The sequence below is a fragment of the Triticum dicoccoides genome, chromosome 2B, assembly GCF_002162155.2.
Source record: "Triticum dicoccoides isolate Atlit2015 ecotype Zavitan chromosome 2B, WEW_v2.0, whole genome shotgun sequence".
Taxonomy (NCBI): domain Eukaryota; kingdom Viridiplantae; phylum Streptophyta; class Magnoliopsida; order Poales; family Poaceae; genus Triticum; species Triticum dicoccoides.
In genome coordinates this window covers 193,909,173-193,925,598 of record NC_041383.1, presented here as the reverse complement: position 1 = coordinate 193,925,598, position 16,426 = coordinate 193,909,173, and the positions used below count along the sequence as shown (strand labels likewise).

Here is a 16,426-nt window from a genome sequence, read left to right as displayed (position 1 = left end):
TAGGATAGGTTTGCAAGATAATAAAGAACACATAAATAAAAACTAGGGGCTGTTTAGATAAAGATGCAAGAAAGTAAATATAACGAGTGTGGAAAAGTGGTGGTAGGAGTTGTGGAATTGCCCCTAAGCAATTGACTATGTTACTAGACCGGTAATCACTATTGCAATTCTATTTGAGGGAGAGGCATAAGCTAACATATCATCCCTTACTTGGAATTCTGTGCACTTATGATTGGAACTCTAGCAAGCATCCGCAACTACTAAGAATTCATTAAGGTAAAACCCAACCATAGCATTAAAGCATCAAGTCCCCTTTTATCCCATACGCAAACAACCTACTTACTCGGGTTTGTGTTTCCGTCACTCACGCAACCCACCATAAGAAAATCATAAACATATTGCAAACCCTACAGCGGGAATCCCTCACGCTTGCGCGACATGGAGGGCACAATAGGACAGCACCAATAATAAAACATGCAACTCAAACCAATCATAGCAATTCATCAATCACCGATAGGACAATAGAAATCTACTCAGACATCATAGGATGGCAACACATCATTGGATAATAATATGAAGCATAAAGCATCATGTTCAAGTAGAGGGTACAGCGGGATGCGGGAGAGTGGACCGCTGGATATAGAAGGGGGAAGATGATGGAGATGTTGGTGAAGATGACGGCGGTGTTGGTGAAGATCGCGGTGATGATGATGGCCCCCGACAGCGCTCCGGCGCCACCGGAAGAAAGGGGGAGAGAGCCCCCCTTCTTCTTCTTCTTCCTTGACCTCCTCCCTAGATGGGAGAAGGGTTTCCTCTCTGGTCCTTGGCTCCGAGATTGGATCTATCTCTCTGTTTCTGCGTTCTCAGATTCTACCCCTTCACCATTTCCTTTATATCTGGAGATCCGTAACTCCAATTGGGGTGATTTTTCGCACATATTTTTCTCATAAAATTAGCTTTCTTGCGGCAAAAGTAGAGCCTCAACCGCCTTACGGGTGGCCCACGAGAGCCCAGGGTGTGCCCAGGGGTAGGGGGCGCGCCCCCCTGTCTCGTGGCCACCTCGGACACTGTTTCGCGTTGATTCCACCTCCCAAAAATCATAAATATTCCAAAAAAAACTCCGTCCGTTTTTATCTCGTTTGGATTCCGTTTGATATTGGTTTTCTCCGAAACATAAAACATGCAACAGACAGGAACTGGCACTGGGCACTGGATCAATATGTTAGTCCCAAAAATAATATAAAAAGTTGCCAAAAGTATATGAAAGTTGAATAATATTGGCATGGAACAGCCAAAAATTATAGATAGGACGGAGACATATCAATACTCCAATGTCACCTCAAGTATCCGTGGATTTGATTATACGATATGCATCACACAATCTCAGATTCATCTATTCAAACCAACACAAAGAACTTCATAGAGTGCCCCAAAGTTTCTACCGGAGAGTCAAGACGAAAACGTGTGCCAGCCACTATGCATAAGTTTACAAGGTCACAGAACCCGCAAGTTGATCACCAAAACATACATCAAGTGGATCACGTGAATATCCCATTGTCACCACAGACAAGCACATGCAAGACATACATCAAGTGTTCTCAAATCCTTAAAGACTCAATTTGATAAGATAACTTCAAAGGAAAAACTCAATCAATTACAAGAAGGTAAAGGGGGAGAATCATCATAAGATCCAACTATAATAGCAAAGCTCGTGGTACATCAAGATCGTGCCAAATCAAGAACACGAGAGAGAGAGAGAGAGAGAGAGAGAGAGAGAGAGAGAGAGAGAGAGGGAGAGAGAGAGATCAAACACATAGCTACTGGTACATACCGTCAGCCCTGAGGGTGAACTACTCCCTCCTCGTCATGGAGAGCACCGGAATGATGAAGATGGCCACCGATGATGATTCCCCCCTCCGGCAGGGTGCCGGAAAAGGGTCCCAATTGGTTTTTGGTGGCTACAGAGGCTTATGGTGGCGGAACTCCCGGTCTTGGTTCTGTTCTGGAAGTTTGGGGATATATAAGGGGTGTTGGCGTCAGGAACAAGTCAGGGGAGTCCACGAGGCAGCCTCAAGGTAGGGGGCGCGTCCAGGGGGTAGGGCGCGCCCTCCACCCTCGTGGTGGCCTCGGGACTCTACTAGTCCATCTCCGATGCTCCGTGGGCTTCGCCTGGTCCAAAAACAATCTCCGTGAATTTTAAGGTCAGTTGGACTCCGTTTGGTATTCCTTTTCCGTAAAACTCAAAAACAAGAAAAAAAAACAGAAACTGGCACTGGGCTCTAGGTTAATAGGTTAGTCCCAAAAATCATATAAAATAGCATATAAATGCATATAAAACATCTAAGATGGATAATATAATAGCATGGAACAATAAAAAATTATAGATACGTTGGGATGTATCAGGGCCAGCTCCGACCCTGGAGTAGGCAATGCCATCACCACCTCGCTCGCCCGCAGTGCCGTAGGATTCATCGCCGGCTTCAGCTTCGCGGTGGTGAAGGAGAGGAACGGGGCCCATTTGGCCGCCCGCACCTCGTCCTCCGATTCCGCCCGCGCCATTGCCCACAGGAGTACCTCCAGAGAGTGGTGCCCCTTCTTCGTGGCACTCAGCTCCCTCTCCTCCTCCAAAAGCGCATCCAGCACCGCCCGCGCCTCCGCACGCATCTCCGCCTTGGATTGGAACCAAGTCCCGATCTCGATCAGCCGCGCGCACTTGCGGCGATCTCGTCCCCCAAACTCCACCAGTCGCGCCTCCGAGATCTCCACCATCTCCGACGAGATTCTCTCTCAGAAGTCGCCGCTCGCCGTGGTCATGGGTGGGGAAGTGAGTGAGAAAATGTGACGACTCCACTCCCACCCCCTCCCGTACTTATTGCCGTCCATCCACCCGCAGCCATGCGTGCCGCCCGAGATGTGATGAGCCGTATGGCTAGTCGCACCATGCGTACGTACAACGTGACAAGGGAAATGGATCACCACTGTAGAGTCGAGATTCGTACCGTATTCCCGTGTGCAGCGGTCTACCTCCACCCCCTCACCGTCGATGAGGTACCAGCTCTGGCCTCGCTCCGCCAAAATCCCTCGGCGGTATTCGAGGGTGCCCGCCGCCTGGAGGTCCGGTAGGTACCACACCTCCCGTCTCCGGCGAGAGTTGCCATCGGAATCGCCTCCCGTGTCGCCTTGTGTGTCGCCTCCCCTATCGCGAGACGTGTTGGAACACGCCATCTTCGAATTTGTCCGAAGATCTCTCAGTTACATATGTGAACTATCTATCTAAATAACCATTCCGAAGATAGCAATGCTTTTTAGCGAATATAAAATGAAATGCCGCGTGGTCTATCTTCTCCAGAAATCAGACGATCCAAACTTGTGGGTCGATCAGAAACATCCGGTTTTAATCGGGCGGCTCAGGTTCGTTGCAGGCCGTCAGCCACAGCAGCAGACGAGGAAACGGCTGGCTCAGAGGCGGGCAGAGCCATGCTGCACCGGTCTCTTCTCCATCCGGCTGCAGAGGCTGCAGATAGAGCGGCGTCGGCGCAGCGCCACCCAACCCAACCAGTGGACAGCAGCGACCCATCCACCGGAAGGCGTCGATCGGCTGCGCGACAGACTCGTCCCCATGGCGACCCGGGCTCTGCACTCGCCGAGGCTCACGAGCCCGCCGCTCACGGGCCGGCATGCGGCGGCGAGGTGCAAGTGCTCCGCCGCGCCGCTCTTCGCGAAGCGACTACCGCTCGTCGTCGCCTTCCCTCGCTCCGTCGCCTCCTGCTGCGCCGTGCAGGGGTCATCCGCCGGCGCCACCGCCGCCGCCGCAACCACTGGTACTCCCATTCGATCACTCGGCTCAATTCACTATGCCATTAGGAGTGGTGTACGCAGTGATGATCATCCGCGCTGTTCTTGTACTTGAAGCTTTAGACGCTTACGCTTCGGATGCTGCCTGCGTCGATGTACCTGAATTTTGCCTGTTCTGAATCTTCTGATGCAGTTAGCGAGACGAAGGATGCAGGCGGTGACAAGAAGGAAGCCGCCGCCGCGGAGGCGAAGCCGGCAGCCAAGCCAGCAGTGGCCAAGCCGAAGAAGGCCCCGCCGAAGCCACTGCCGGAGATGATGGAGGAAGAGATCATCCCTCCTCTGAAGACCGCGCTGGAGGCCGAGGAGGACGTGTCCCAAGTCGTGCTGACGTTCCAGAACAACACGGTGAGATCAGTGGTTCATACCTACAAGGCTACAAGCAATTGCGCCACAGTCACAGGCCCAACACACCCGTGATTTGGCATCGCTACTGCACTATTACCGTGCAAGCTATGAGTAACTAGGAACTAGTACGTACTAGGCATGGCATTGGCTCATTGCATATTTGCATACCACGGGACAAGGTAGTAGTACGTCCTGGTGGTGTGATTTTAGCAGTTTTAGCACTTGCATCTTCACTCTCCAGCCATCATGCAATGCTAGCAATCTTCAATGTACTTTGGTGTCATTCTGAACCTTTGGGCGTCGATGGTTTGCAGTTGGAAGGCTCCTTCGTGAAGGAAGACATACCCTACTACTTCTGGGCCTTCTTCCCACAGGGAGACCTCTCAGGTACAAACTAACTTTGAAACCCTTCTGTCCAATGCCGTTTCTTCCTGTGCAATGCAATGCAATGCTGGTTTACTTGCTGAGAATGCGGTTGACAAGACAATCCTTCTTGACCTAGTTTGCTGTTTCTTAAAACTTCTGAAAATCTCAGCGCGAATTACTGTAATCAATCACTTCATAGCCCAAAAACTACGTAACAAACCATTTCTGCTACGTATCAACTAGTCTGAATTCTCACTTCGATGGGCTAACAACCGCAGGACCGAAAGGCTTTGCGATGACGTCCTACTCCATGGAGGTGAGCACCATCGAGCCGTTCCTGATCGACGAGAAGAGGATCACTCCGCAGTACGTGGTGTTCTGGGTGTACAAAAGGCTGGCCGGCCAGGGGGTGCTCCCGGTCTGGAAGGCAGAGGACCTGAGTCCTGCTCCTGCAGAGTAGTCAGTAGTAGTAACACATGCAAGATACACAACATACAGAGTGATCATACGGGCACAAGTTACTCTGTGTATAAAATGTCCATGTCTAATTGTGAATTGAGTAAAGATGCTGCAAAAGGTTCATCTGATTCTTTTTCTCCTGAACTCCAGAAAAAGTTCATCTGCTAATGTCGCAGATATCCTTGATGATAATTGTTTCCCTGATACGGTCGCCTCAACAAAAACTATATATTGTGAGCAAAGAAAATGACTCGTTGAAATGAAAAAGGATTTTGCTACAAATCGAACGTGAGATTTTTTAGCTTGGCAAATCAAATGCTTTCTAGGGCAAATTATATTGTTGCGAGGATGGCAGTTTCTTTTAGCAAGCATGACAAATCCTTGCCATGTTCAATTTTTTGTCAGGAATTGTCAAGCTTGCTAAAGCAAATTGCCATCCTCGCAACAACATAATTTATCATTAAAGACGTTCGATTTACCATGACTGAAAATGTAACGTCAGATTTTTAGCATTTCCAAATGGAAAAAGAGGCAAATTGTGCTTGGCTGTGCATCCATAGCCAGACCGCCCTGGTTTCTGCCGGAAGGATCCTGACGATCAGCTGGTACAATCCAAAACCCAGTATGTTTCCACGGCAAGGAAGCAGCCAGTAGAGCTGCGCCGTTTGTCACCCGAAAGCTGTATTGTGCCTATCCCAAAGTCCTTCCAGTCGCACTCCATCCCATTCAGCATTTCGCCATTATCTGAAGCCACCACATGCATATAGCCTGACTCGCCGCGTAGTGCTAGATATTTTAATAATCGTTAGTGAAAAACAGTTTCTTTCCGAATTCTGAGGAATTAAAACTGAAGTGAGGATCGTCGTATACATGCATGAGTAATCTGATGAATTGAAGATCAACAACGAAAAAAGAATTTGAATATGCCGAGTTACCGTACCCGGTGATAAACCTACAAGGAAGAAAAGTTGATTTTGGCGCTCCAGACGCAGATCACACATTTCCCTCACGTTGGTTTGAGATATTACCTACTCTAAAACGTCTCATATTAGTTTACAAAGTATTTCTGTAATAAATATTAGAGTCTTATATATATGTTTATATAGGGAGTAGTAGATTCCATCGAGAAGACAGTAACAAACCATAAAAATCCAGTGACATGTCACACATACACACACTTGACACTTGTAATCTACGGCTCTTATCCAAAACGGAACACGACAACTATCCGCATGGTTGATTTGATATTGCATTTGGATGATAGTCCAGATTGGTGTATAGTATGTCGAGCATTTTCTGATTAAAAGATCTAGCACCAAAGTTTGTAATATAAAACCAATATCTCTTTCTCGCTTCTCCTTTTTTTTCCTTCTGCACCACACAGGACACAGCACTGACGACGAAGGTGGCAAACCTGAAGGGAGTGAAGTACAGAAGGAAGAAGTGAACCCACGCGCGCCCCACGGTTTACAGTTAGCCACCGCATCTCTGCCAATCGCCATGCTCGCCTACCTCCTCCACGCGCCCGCCGCCGCCGCCGCGCCCAGCCCGCTCGCCCTCCGCGGGCCGCCGGCCGCCGCGTCCAAGACCCCCTTCCTCCCCCCCTCCGTCGCCCGCCCGCACCGGCGCGCCGCCGCGGCGGGCGCCTTCTCTGCCGCCGCCGTGGGCCCCATCGCGGCCTCGCTGCTCGAGGGCCCCGTGCTGCTCTGGGCCGGCCGCCTCTGCGTCTACTACGCGCTCATCCACATCGGCCTCGCGGGATCCCCGCGCAGCCCCTTCCTCTCCCACGGTAATGGCATCGCGCGCGTGCCCGCGCCGCGAATGATGCGATGATTCGCGCGGTTCGGTTCGGGAAGGGAAATGGGTTTCTGATCTCCGTGTGGCGTGTGCAGAGATTCGAGGCGAGGACGGCGCCGGGGACAGCGACCTAGGGTTCTCCAAGTGGGCCGACAAGCTCCGTGGCGGCGCACCAGGTATCTGTGGTGTGGATTCAAATGTTCTATCGATAATGATCTTTTGTGCACCGCTGCTCATGCTGTGTTTAGTGGAGTGGAATGTGAATGCTGTGAGCTGCGGACTGTACAGTTTGGTATCCCGTGTAGTGGGTCTGGGCTGGATTGTGGATAAGGAAGAATATATTCTTTCTAGAATCTGTCGAGTAAGCTTTCTGCTTGGTACCACGGAGCAAAGCACATGGCGATAATCAGACCTTTTCATCTTTGGACGAGGTTTGGTCAAACTGGGACTAATAAGGTGGAAGCATTTTGTGTGTGGGTGCTCCCAAGGGTTTTGTCATGCGGAGTTTGTGGGGAAATTTTGTTTGAGATGTAGAAAAAGGCAACGCTGCCATGCCTCATGTTGTGGATTGCTACTATCATGGAACAGATACATGCTCATCAGGGTTTGTTTGCTGGTGACATGAGAATGAGAATATTTCACCTGTTTGTGGATTGTTTGTAGTACTTAGATGGGTGGCTGTAAGGTGTATTTTGGTTGTCAAATTCAAGCTTTGACCAACAGTTGATCCTAAAACTGATTTCATTGGATTCTTATTCGGAAGTATTTTTCTTATGATTGTGGTTTTGTAACTACTTGCAAATCATCGTTAAAGAAAATTTACAGCTATAACTTGAATTTTAACAGTCAAATATGCCTTATTTATCCGGACAGAGTACTGTGCAAGGAACCTCTCAAATTGGGAAGAGTTTAAATGGAGGGTTTGTGTAATCTAGATACTTTTTACTTTATCACTTTATGAATTTTCTAAGTATCTTTTGTTTGATGTGGAGGATACTGACCATCGCTTGCTTCTTTTCTTCTTCACGGCGGACCTATCTGAATTTCAGTGCTTATATCTGTGTAAAAATACTTTTCTCAAACTGTAGTAATTTTGGTTCCAATATTTTTGCTTCTGTTTTGTGATAGAGAACAATCTAGCTATTAAAAAGATTGAAAAGTCATGAAAATGTTGCAGAACACGTGTAGTTCTAGATCATTGCCATATGGTTTTATACATGAAGCTGATGTATGCTCTTGTTATTCAGGGGACAAAGAAGGCCAGGATAAGTGGAAGCTAGTCAGCAAATGGAAACCCACAACCAAAGGCACACTAAAGAGGATGTACCGAGTTCCTTCAAAGGAAGAAGGTCGCCGAATTCTTAAAGAAATTGCTTTGGTTCTATCTGAAGATGACAATTTTGTGGATGCTTCCACTCACAAGGTGATTTCATTCTTCAGCTAGGGCAAATACATTTCTCTAGCTCCTTTGTATGCTTCGCATCTCAGAAGCTGAGATGTTAGGCATGTATCTTATTCTTCTAAAATCAGTGCTCTTTTAACTGATTTGCCTCAACTTGCACTCAGGGTTGTCAAATCAGGAGGGAAAGCGCGCATGGAGAGAGTGTATGTTGCTACAATGTAAGAGCCTTGTTTGATGAGCTCCCTGGCCCTCACCTAGTTCTGGAGATTACACCTTTTCCTGTTGGAACCCTCACTGAGAATGACTACCGCAAGGCCGAGAGGCTTGAAATGGTGCTGAGGATGAGTGCCTCCCTTTAAACCAGAAGAGCCATTTTCCACTTCCACCTCATAACTCCTTTTTGCCCAGATTGTAAATTGTCTACCATTGGGTCTGTAAATTGATGTTGTGTCGCTAAGAACTCTCCTTTAAACCTGAGTTCTGCTCAGCATTTTGAGATATTTGAGGCCAGAACTCCTTTTTTTTCTGACTGGCCTTCTATATTGAGGGCAGAATTTTCATTTGCCAGTAACTAATATGCAACCGATTTATTCCTAAATTTAACTCCTATTGCCAATGATTTTTTTTTTGTGGCAGTGTGCTGATGAGCATTGAAACTAGACGAGCATTGTTCCTCATTGACTCATGTAACATAAACCAGGACCATATAATTGATATCACTTTCAGGTTCGTTTGGAAGTTCATGTTTCAGAAGCCCAATGTGATCTGTGTTTGTGTCAAGTCACCAAATGAAATGCAAAATGTGATACAAAGTTGCATGTACTGAAATCAGGCAAACAAGGTTGCAAAGTTGATGAACTGCAACAGCATTCATCAAAGTTTGAGGCTCAACCATCTCTTAAGTACAGTACCAGATACATTCACAACGGGTAAGGAAGGATAGGCCTATGGTTTCGCAACCATGCCCAACTCCGGTCTCTGGGATAATCAGGGTGCATCTTATTTGAATAAGTACACACAAAAGAAATGTGATGAAGATTTCAGTCTCCATCAGCACACCAGTGCTTTCAACTAGATGAAACTCAAAAGGACTAATAACCATGTCTTGGTCCAGCTGATATTGCAACCACATTTCCGGAACATCTTCATAAGCCAAGGATGAATTGCCACCGGCAGCGCACCAGAGGGTGCTTTGCTTTACCTCATCATGGAAGCGCGCTGGTGCATGCCGTTTGGGGCCAGCTTCCCGTTGCCATTCAGTGCACTGAAGCTAACCGTGGGACGGAAGCCAACCGAGGGGAAGCAGGTGCGCTCCTGATTAGCCAACATGCCGGTTGTTGAAAAGCTTGACATGTTAGAGGGAGCTGATGCCGAAGGTGCGAAGGCGGAGCTACTCTGAAGGAGTGTATTCTTGCCAAGGACCTTTGTACAGCTTGCACCACCTGAAGCCTGCTTCTGCTTCTGCTCCTCGAGTTGCTTTGTGTTGAGGAACCGCCCTCCTGTTCCACGAGCTCGCTTCATGGCATGGCGGTGCCGAGATTCATGAAGGTATGGCTGGATAGAAGGGGCGATGTTAGAAACAGGTACTTGCTAGGTAAAACTTATAGTTGTACGTAGATGGGTAGAAGCCTTCAGGAACTCAAATGCTGAACAAATGAATGCTGCAACTTGCAACATGGTATGCCTCTGCCAGAGGTTCTCATCAAGGTTTAGAACAAAAATGTACTCACGGGTCAGATTAGTCCTCCGAATATTACCAAGGCAGCCTAATAAATCTGTAGCTGAAATCTATGCATTGGTGCAGCATTCAGCAAATACCAGAGAACACAGAAGCATCTCTTTACAAAAAATAGTATCAGGACCAAATAACAAATTCTTCCGTATTGTATTACCTTCCGGGCTTTCACCAGCTTATTTTGGGCCTCCAATTTAGCACGTATCTGCCTCCTCCTAAGAATTGCATGGTATTGCTTTGCATTAACAAACATTGGCTCTTCTGCTGCAGGCTCAACAGGGAGCGGCACACGAGAGTTTGTTGCAGCATTTAATTGGGGATGAACCTGGGTAAATAATACACAAATCGTTGATACAGACCACTAGTCTTTTTTTTTGATAAATATGACAAGAAGGGGGGACATTTTTTAACAATCACATGAAACTATATGCCATAAATATGACCGCTATCATGTGCATTGGCAGGATCAAAATATGATTTCAGTTAATCCTATTTCCTATCCATTTGTTTCCATTATTTCTGAAGCGATCAATAAAGCTCAAGTCCTTAATGCGAAAACAATGAAAGATCTGTTTATGCACTTCTTTATCCTTTAAGAGGACACTTTTAGTGTGTTCTGTTGCTTCTCAACAGTAATTGAACTCAGCAATAAGGAGGTAGAAAGATTATCTTCTCGATGAGGCCAAGCCATAGCAGAATGAATAAGATTTCCAAAACTCAACAAATCGTAAACGAATTTAAAGAACTCATAAATGAACCACGGAGATATAAATGGGATATGTAATCACCTTGAACTGTAAAAGATCTTACAGGATTTGGAGAGTAAAAGGGAGTAAACTTACAATAGCGTGCGAGGCATATCCTGGAAAGATCCCAGCATAAGCATCAGCAGTATAAGGAATATATGCCTGTAATGAAAAAATAGCTGGTCAACTGAAGGCAGCATATGAGATAGAGAACAATTCCCATGATGACATGAACTTACAAATGATTGGCTACAATCAAGCATTGGTGGGGGAGCAACAGTCTCTGGGTTCCCCAAAGATAAAAGCGGCTTTACCATGTGCTGATCGGGCTTCCCATGATCATTGTCATTGTCTGAAACAAAAAGGGTGTTACTGTTAGCATGAAGATATAATCGCATCAATTCACCTCACTGTAAATGGGGCTTCGGCGATGTTAACATCATCAGAGAGAAGAGCCACTAATAAAGCAAAAGACCTGTCAGAACTTATAGTTTACAGAGATAATCTTCTCTTCATCTTTTGAGAAAACACAAATGATAAGTTTAGGCATTGGTAAGAGCATAGTAATAGGATAGGTGTGGCCGATAATTAAAATACAGGCACACATAATGCATACCTAGACTCAGAAAAGAAAAGAAAAGAAAATTGTTACTCCCTCTGCCCAAAATATAAGACATTTTTTTGACACTGTTACATCATAAGAGCTGAAACTGCAGAGACATTCAGATTACTAGTGTGACAATGTGGTTAAAGATAAAGCATTACCAGATTGTGATGGGGGTCTTGAGGTGTGTTGCTCATTTAGACTACAGTCACTTGTTGCAGATGCTTCTTGTTGTGACCGGCCAGACTTGGCTGATGAGGAGTTCCGGTCGTAGTTCTTATGAACTAATTTCTTCGTATGACAACCATTCCCTGACAAGAAATCCTACGCGTGCAGAAGCCAGCTGATAAGTTTGTTATTTGTGGCGTAAAAAGCCAAAAAACACAGGTTTGACTATAAAATAGTAACTACTCACATAGTTGGAAATAGGATGGCCAGGATGATCCTCCATTTACACACAAGTGTTAGCGTTATATGACGGTATCACTTAGCTCCAAGCAACATTTCTCTGCAGGGATTTCCAATTAGCTTTAGTTGAAATGGCGCCTTATATTGCCAACATTAAATTAAACATGGTAAGAAGACAGTTGCAGCGGCAACCCCCTATCACTTTGTTTATAATCGTTAAAGAAGAATTTGATTCATGCATAATCACTTGCAGTTCATTAGGCAATCAATATTATAACCCACCAGACGAACAGATATATGTATGAACACATTTAAATAGATAGTTGCCAATGGAGTCACAAATGTGATAAACAATCCAGAAAAAAAAACATTCCAACAAATAAGCGGCATTCTACCACAAGTATTCATGCATACAATCAAGAGCTGCCTGATCCAAGGGAGCAAGCAGGAATGTCCAGTATATCTAGAAATGGGACACATCTAGCCTAATTAGCATCATCCAAGAACCAACATAAAAAGATACACAACACACCACACTGCCCTTTATTTCCAAATTTAGGTATAACACATATGAAAAACAATGACTTACAGTCGTCCATTTCCAATGGAATCATCCAACATTAGAATAGATGGCGTACCTAGCTTATACTACAAGAGTAGTTCCTCTTGGAGTCAAGGAAGGCGTGTTATCTCCCATTCGAGTTCTTTCAGATTTGTGCTGAATAGTCCTACCTTCAAGAAATGACAGTTTTCTTCCCTAGCACTAGCTCTACTTCAGCATTAGATTTGCACCTACTGCATGCAGAACACCAACAGAAATCCTAGACTACTTTTAGTGGAGGATGCTGGGCCCAAAGTTCCAACCCCAGAATTCCTTTAAGTGTCTGCATTTTTCTTGAATTTTACCTCATCAAACCCAACAAAGGCCTCATCAGACACTGCCCATATGAACTAGCATCTGTTTTCCTGTCACTGTCAATCAGCAGAAACCGTCACAATTCGCACAGAATTTAGCTTCATGCCAACAAATCCTGCAAAAGGGGAGTCTGATTTCTATCCACTCCACTTTCCTAAAAACACCTACACGAGAGCTTGGACTTCCTACGAAACGCGAATAATACAGTGGCCAGAGTAAGCAGACCAACGCTCCCCCCAACAAGCAAGTGTACTGTCAGAAACCCAAATTATGCAACGCCAACCAAGAATCGCATAAAAAGAGCCCCAAATTTCGGAGAGGCAGGCGGTCACGGGATCAACCCAACGGGGAAAAAAATCACGAGGGGTATGAATCGAACCAAACCAGCCGCGGAGTGAGAGTACGGCATGCCGGAATCAAGAACCAAGAAGCCACTCCAGGAAATGGAAATAGATGAGAACGATTTTGCCAGGGCAGTGCATGCAAGAACACGATTGGGGATTTCTAGGAGGGGGGCGGGAGAGCAGTCAGGCAGTCACCTCCCCCGTATTCTCCCTTCGAGATCCTCTCCCTGTGCCTTGTCCGGTGGAATCCTTCTTAGACCGAGAAAGATTATGGGCGGAGAAGGCGAGAAGCGGAAGCGGAAGCACGAAGGATCAAGAAGAGGAGGGGACTGTCACTCTCCTCTAGCTGCCAAATATGCGACCTACCGTTTCTTTTTCTTTCTTTTCTTTCTGGGAATAAATGGCCCTCTGTCCACTAGTGTCACGTCACCAACCTTAAATAATTTTCTTACACACTACGGACGCTGACACTCAAAACATACACACATACACTCATCTTTATAAATGCACACACACGCATCCTAAACTATGAACACCTTCGAGAGACTGAGTCAACACATCATCTTATAATTGATAAAATTGTCACAGACACCTAGTCGACAAGAACGTGTCCTCAAATATTAGTGAGTACACCAAGATTCACATGATCACTAGGTTGACACATCTTTTATGTAGCACATCTATGTGATTTTATAGATATATTTTTAAGCTTAAATATAAGATTATAATTGTTATCATTACTAGATACGCAAACAAAAGATCTTGAATTATAAGATGCTAACCATTGCAATATCTCTAGGGTGACCGACGCAAAGTTCGACCAGTCGCCCGCTAGCCACACGATCTGACCTACCTCAGCCGTCTATCTCCTTCAGTCCTTCTTACTCATGCCTCTCGTCTTTCCTTCTGAGAAAAAATTGTTGTTCGAGCTGACCGGGCGCCTAGCAGCACGCCGCACACGTCTCGTCTAGCAGCAGGCCTGCTCCCTCCCTCTCCTCCCATCGCCAACATGTCGAGCGCCCTCGTATAGCAGGAGGGGCGCCCCTCCCTCTCCTCCCCTGACCGTGGTGGCCATGACAGATGCAAAACGCTAGCAACGAGTTGCAACTCCACCGCTCCGTCGTCTGCTGGTTCCAGCACAACAAAACGCTGGTGTGCTACTCCAGTAGGAGTTGTTGGATTCCCCAAAGAGGAAAGGAAATGTAGCACAACAACAAAAAGTATTTCCCTTAGTTAAGAACCAATGTTTATCGGACCAGTAGGAGGCACCACACTAACAACTTTAGCAGCACCTCCACCCACAAAAAACAGATGTTTGCACCCAACAAAGACAAGGGGGGCGTCCCTCCCCTTGTTTTTGCTAGCCAAGATTAAAAGCAGATAGTGATTGATAATCCCCAGGTGCAAGAAATTATCGTAGCAATTTTCAAAGGTGAAAGTGATAAATATAGAGTGTCAAACCCACAAGGAGCTAAAGGTAAGATCAATATTCTCTCAAGTCCTATCTGCCACTGATACGACTCTACGTACACCGAACGTTTGCTTCCATCCAGAAACGAGAAATAAAATTATGTTGTGGGTATGAAGTGGCTAGCTTTTCATGATATCGGAGAATTAAAATATAAAAATAGGTGTTGTTAACATAAAGTTAGAATATATTGCGATATATTATAAATAACGAGTGTGGAATAATGAGGGATCGGTGTGCGGAACTATCCTAGGCAATTGTTAACAAGATCGGTAATCATAATTGTAATTCTATATGAGGGAGAGGCATAAGGTAACATACTTTCTCTACTTGGATCATATGCACTTATGATTGGAACTCTAGTAAGCATCCGCAACTACTAAAGATCATTAAGGTAAAACCCAACCATAGCACTAAAGTACCAAGTCCTCTTTACTTCCATATGCAACAACCCCCTTACTCAGGTTTAAACTTCTATCACTCTAGCAACCACTATAAGCGAACCATGAACGTATTGCAACACCTTACAGCGGAAATCCTTCACGTGTGCGTGGCACGGAAGGCACCATAGAACAGCACCAAAAGAAGACATACAACTCAAAACAATCTAGAGCATCAATCAACCTAAAAGACAAAAGAAATCTACTCAAAACATCACAGGATGGCAACGCATCATTGGATCATAATATGTAGCATAAAGCACCATGTTCAAGTAGGGGATTACAGTGGGGTGCTCGAGAGTGGGCCGCTTAAAAGAGATGAGGAAGGTGATAAAGATGGTGATGTTGATGAAGACGATCACGCGGCGATGGTTCCCCCGACGGCACTCCGGCGCCATCGAGAGAGAGGGGGAGAGAGTCTCCCCTTCTGCTTCCTCCTCCATGGCCTTCCATCTAGATGGGTAGAGGTTCTCCCTCTGGTCCTTGGCCTCCGTGGTGATGATGGCCCCCCTCCGGCTTCCTCCTCCATGACCTCTGGTGATGATGGCCCACTCCGGCAGGGTGCCGGAGAGGGCCTGGATTAATTTTTCGTGGCTACAGAGGCTTGCGGCGGCGGAACTTTCGATCTAGGGTTCTTTTCAGAGGTTTGAGTATTTATTAGAATTTTGGCGTCAATCCCACGTCAAGGGGGTGCCCGAGGGGCCCAAAAGCCGGGGAGGCGCACCCTATCCCCCAGGGCGCGCCCTGGCGGCTTGTGGCCACCTCATCCACTTCCTGGCCCAGCTCCGGTGCTTCAGGGGTCTCTTTTGGTCCATAAAAAATCACCGTAAATTTTCAGCCCATTCCGAGAACTTTTATTTCTGCACAAAAAATGATACCACGGTAGTTCTGCTGAAAACAACGTCAGTTCTAATCAAATCATACCAAAACCACGGTAGTTCTGCTGAAAGCCGTTTGTCATCTCCTTCTGCTTCTTGCTACCTCTTGAGCACGCGTTGGTTTTCCCTTGAAGAGGAAAGGGTGATGCAGCAAAGTAGCGTAAGTATTTCCCTCAGTTTTGAGAACCAAGGTATCAATCCAGTAGGAGAAGACGGACAAGTCACCTAGTACCTGCACAAAAAATCAAGAACCTTGCAACCAACGCGATAAAGGGGTTGTCAATCCCTTCACGGTCACTCGCAAAAGTGAGATCTGATAGAGATAATAAAGTAAATATTTTTGGTATTTTTGTTGTATAGATTGGAAAGTAAAGATTGCAAAATAGTAAATGAGATGCGATAAAAGAAAAGAGATGTAATATATTAGGAAAGAGACCCGATGTAACGCCCCGGATTCGATGCGCCAGGTGTCTGCCAGTTATTCGCCGTCATTGCCATGTCATTTGCTTGCATGTTGCATTTTGCCATGTCATCATGTGTATTTCATTTTACATACATGTTCGTCTCATGCATCCGAGCATTTTCCCCGTTGTCCGTTTTGCAATCCGACACTCCTATGTCCTCTGGTGCCCCCTTTTGCCTCTTTTCGTGTGCGGGTGTTAA

At 46.1% G+C, this 16,426-nt stretch overlaps 3 protein-coding genes across 5 annotated transcripts; 2 read left to right on the top strand and 1 right to left on the bottom strand.

The window, feature by feature from the left end:
• Positions 1 to 3,495: 3,495 nt before the first annotated feature.
• Positions 3,496 to 5,211, top strand: LOC119363020. The gene is made up of 4 exons (XM_037628320.1): positions 3,496 to 3,821; positions 3,989 to 4,200; positions 4,515 to 4,587; positions 4,845 to 5,211. Exons 1-4 carry the CDS (start codon positions 3,620 to 3,622, stop codon positions 5,024 to 5,026), a joined length of 669 nt encoding a protein of 222 aa, XP_037484217.1. The 5' UTR covers positions 3,496 to 3,619; the 3' UTR covers positions 5,027 to 5,211.
• Positions 5,212 to 6,466: 1,255 nt separating this feature from the next.
• LOC119363019 lies at positions 6,467 to 8,753 on the top strand. Its single transcript, XM_037628319.1, has 4 exons — positions 6,467 to 6,814; positions 6,918 to 6,998; positions 8,070 to 8,245; positions 8,389 to 8,753. Exons 1-4 carry the CDS (start codon positions 6,526 to 6,528, stop codon positions 8,581 to 8,583), a joined length of 741 nt encoding a protein of 246 aa, XP_037484216.1. The 5' UTR covers positions 6,467 to 6,525; the 3' UTR covers positions 8,584 to 8,753.
• Positions 8,754 to 9,044: 291 nt separating this feature from the next.
• On the bottom strand, positions 9,045 to 13,335 carry LOC119363017 (nuclear transcription factor Y subunit A-7-like). 3 transcript variants are annotated; one of them, XM_037628316.1, is made up of 7 exons: positions 13,173 to 13,335; positions 11,725 to 11,817; positions 11,471 to 11,633; positions 10,945 to 11,057; positions 10,802 to 10,867; positions 10,117 to 10,284; positions 9,045 to 9,778 (listed from the first exon to the last, which is right to left on the bottom strand). In XM_037628316.1, exons 2-7 carry the CDS (start codon positions 11,758 to 11,760, stop codon positions 9,422 to 9,424), a joined length of 903 nt encoding a protein of 300 aa, XP_037484213.1. In that variant the 5' UTR covers positions 11,761 to 11,817; positions 13,173 to 13,335; the 3' UTR covers positions 9,045 to 9,421. The 3 variants fall into 3 exon arrangements, with proteins under 3 accessions (XP_037484213.1, XP_037484215.1, XP_037484214.1); XM_037628318.1 differs by lacking the exon at positions 13,173 to 13,335 and adding an exon at positions 13,013 to 13,152; XM_037628317.1 differs by lacking the exon at positions 13,173 to 13,335 and adding an exon at positions 12,356 to 12,972.
• Between the last annotated feature and the right edge of the window lie 3,091 nt (positions 13,336 to 16,426).

Excerpts from the sequence above, each read along its gene's own strand:
- LOC119363017 (XM_037628316.1), bottom strand. The coding sequence starts at position 11,760 with ATGGAGGATCATCCTGGCCATCCTATTTCCAACTAT. Across the intron at positions 11,634-11,724 it reads GCCATCCTATTTCCAACTAT|GATTTCTTGTCAGGGAATGG; the intron begins GTGAGTAGTTAC and ends CTGCACGCGTAG. Across the intron at positions 10,285-10,801 it reads GATATGCCTCGCACGCTATT|GTTCATCCCCAATTAAATGC; the intron begins GTAAGTTTACTC and ends TTATTTACCCAG.
- LOC119363020 (XM_037628320.1), top strand. The coding sequence starts at position 3,620 with ATGGCGACCCGGGCTCTGCACTCGCCGAGGCTCACGAGCCCGCCGCTC. Across the intron at positions 3,822-3,988 it reads CGCCGCCGCCGCAACCACTG|TTAGCGAGACGAAGGATGCA; the intron begins GTACTCCCATTC and ends CTTCTGATGCAG. Across the intron at positions 4,588-4,844 it reads CCCACAGGGAGACCTCTCAG|GACCGAAAGGCTTTGCGATG; the intron begins GTACAAACTAAC and ends TAACAACCGCAG.
- LOC119363019 (XM_037628319.1), top strand. The coding sequence starts at position 6,526 with ATGCTCGCCTACCTCCTCCACGCGCCCGCCGCCGCCGCCGCGCCCAGC. Across the intron at positions 6,815-6,917 it reads CAGCCCCTTCCTCTCCCACG|AGATTCGAGGCGAGGACGGC; the intron begins GTAATGGCATCG and ends TGGCGTGTGCAG. Across the intron at positions 8,246-8,388 it reads TGGATGCTTCCACTCACAAG|GGTTGTCAAATCAGGAGGGA; the intron begins GTGATTTCATTC and ends ACTTGCACTCAG.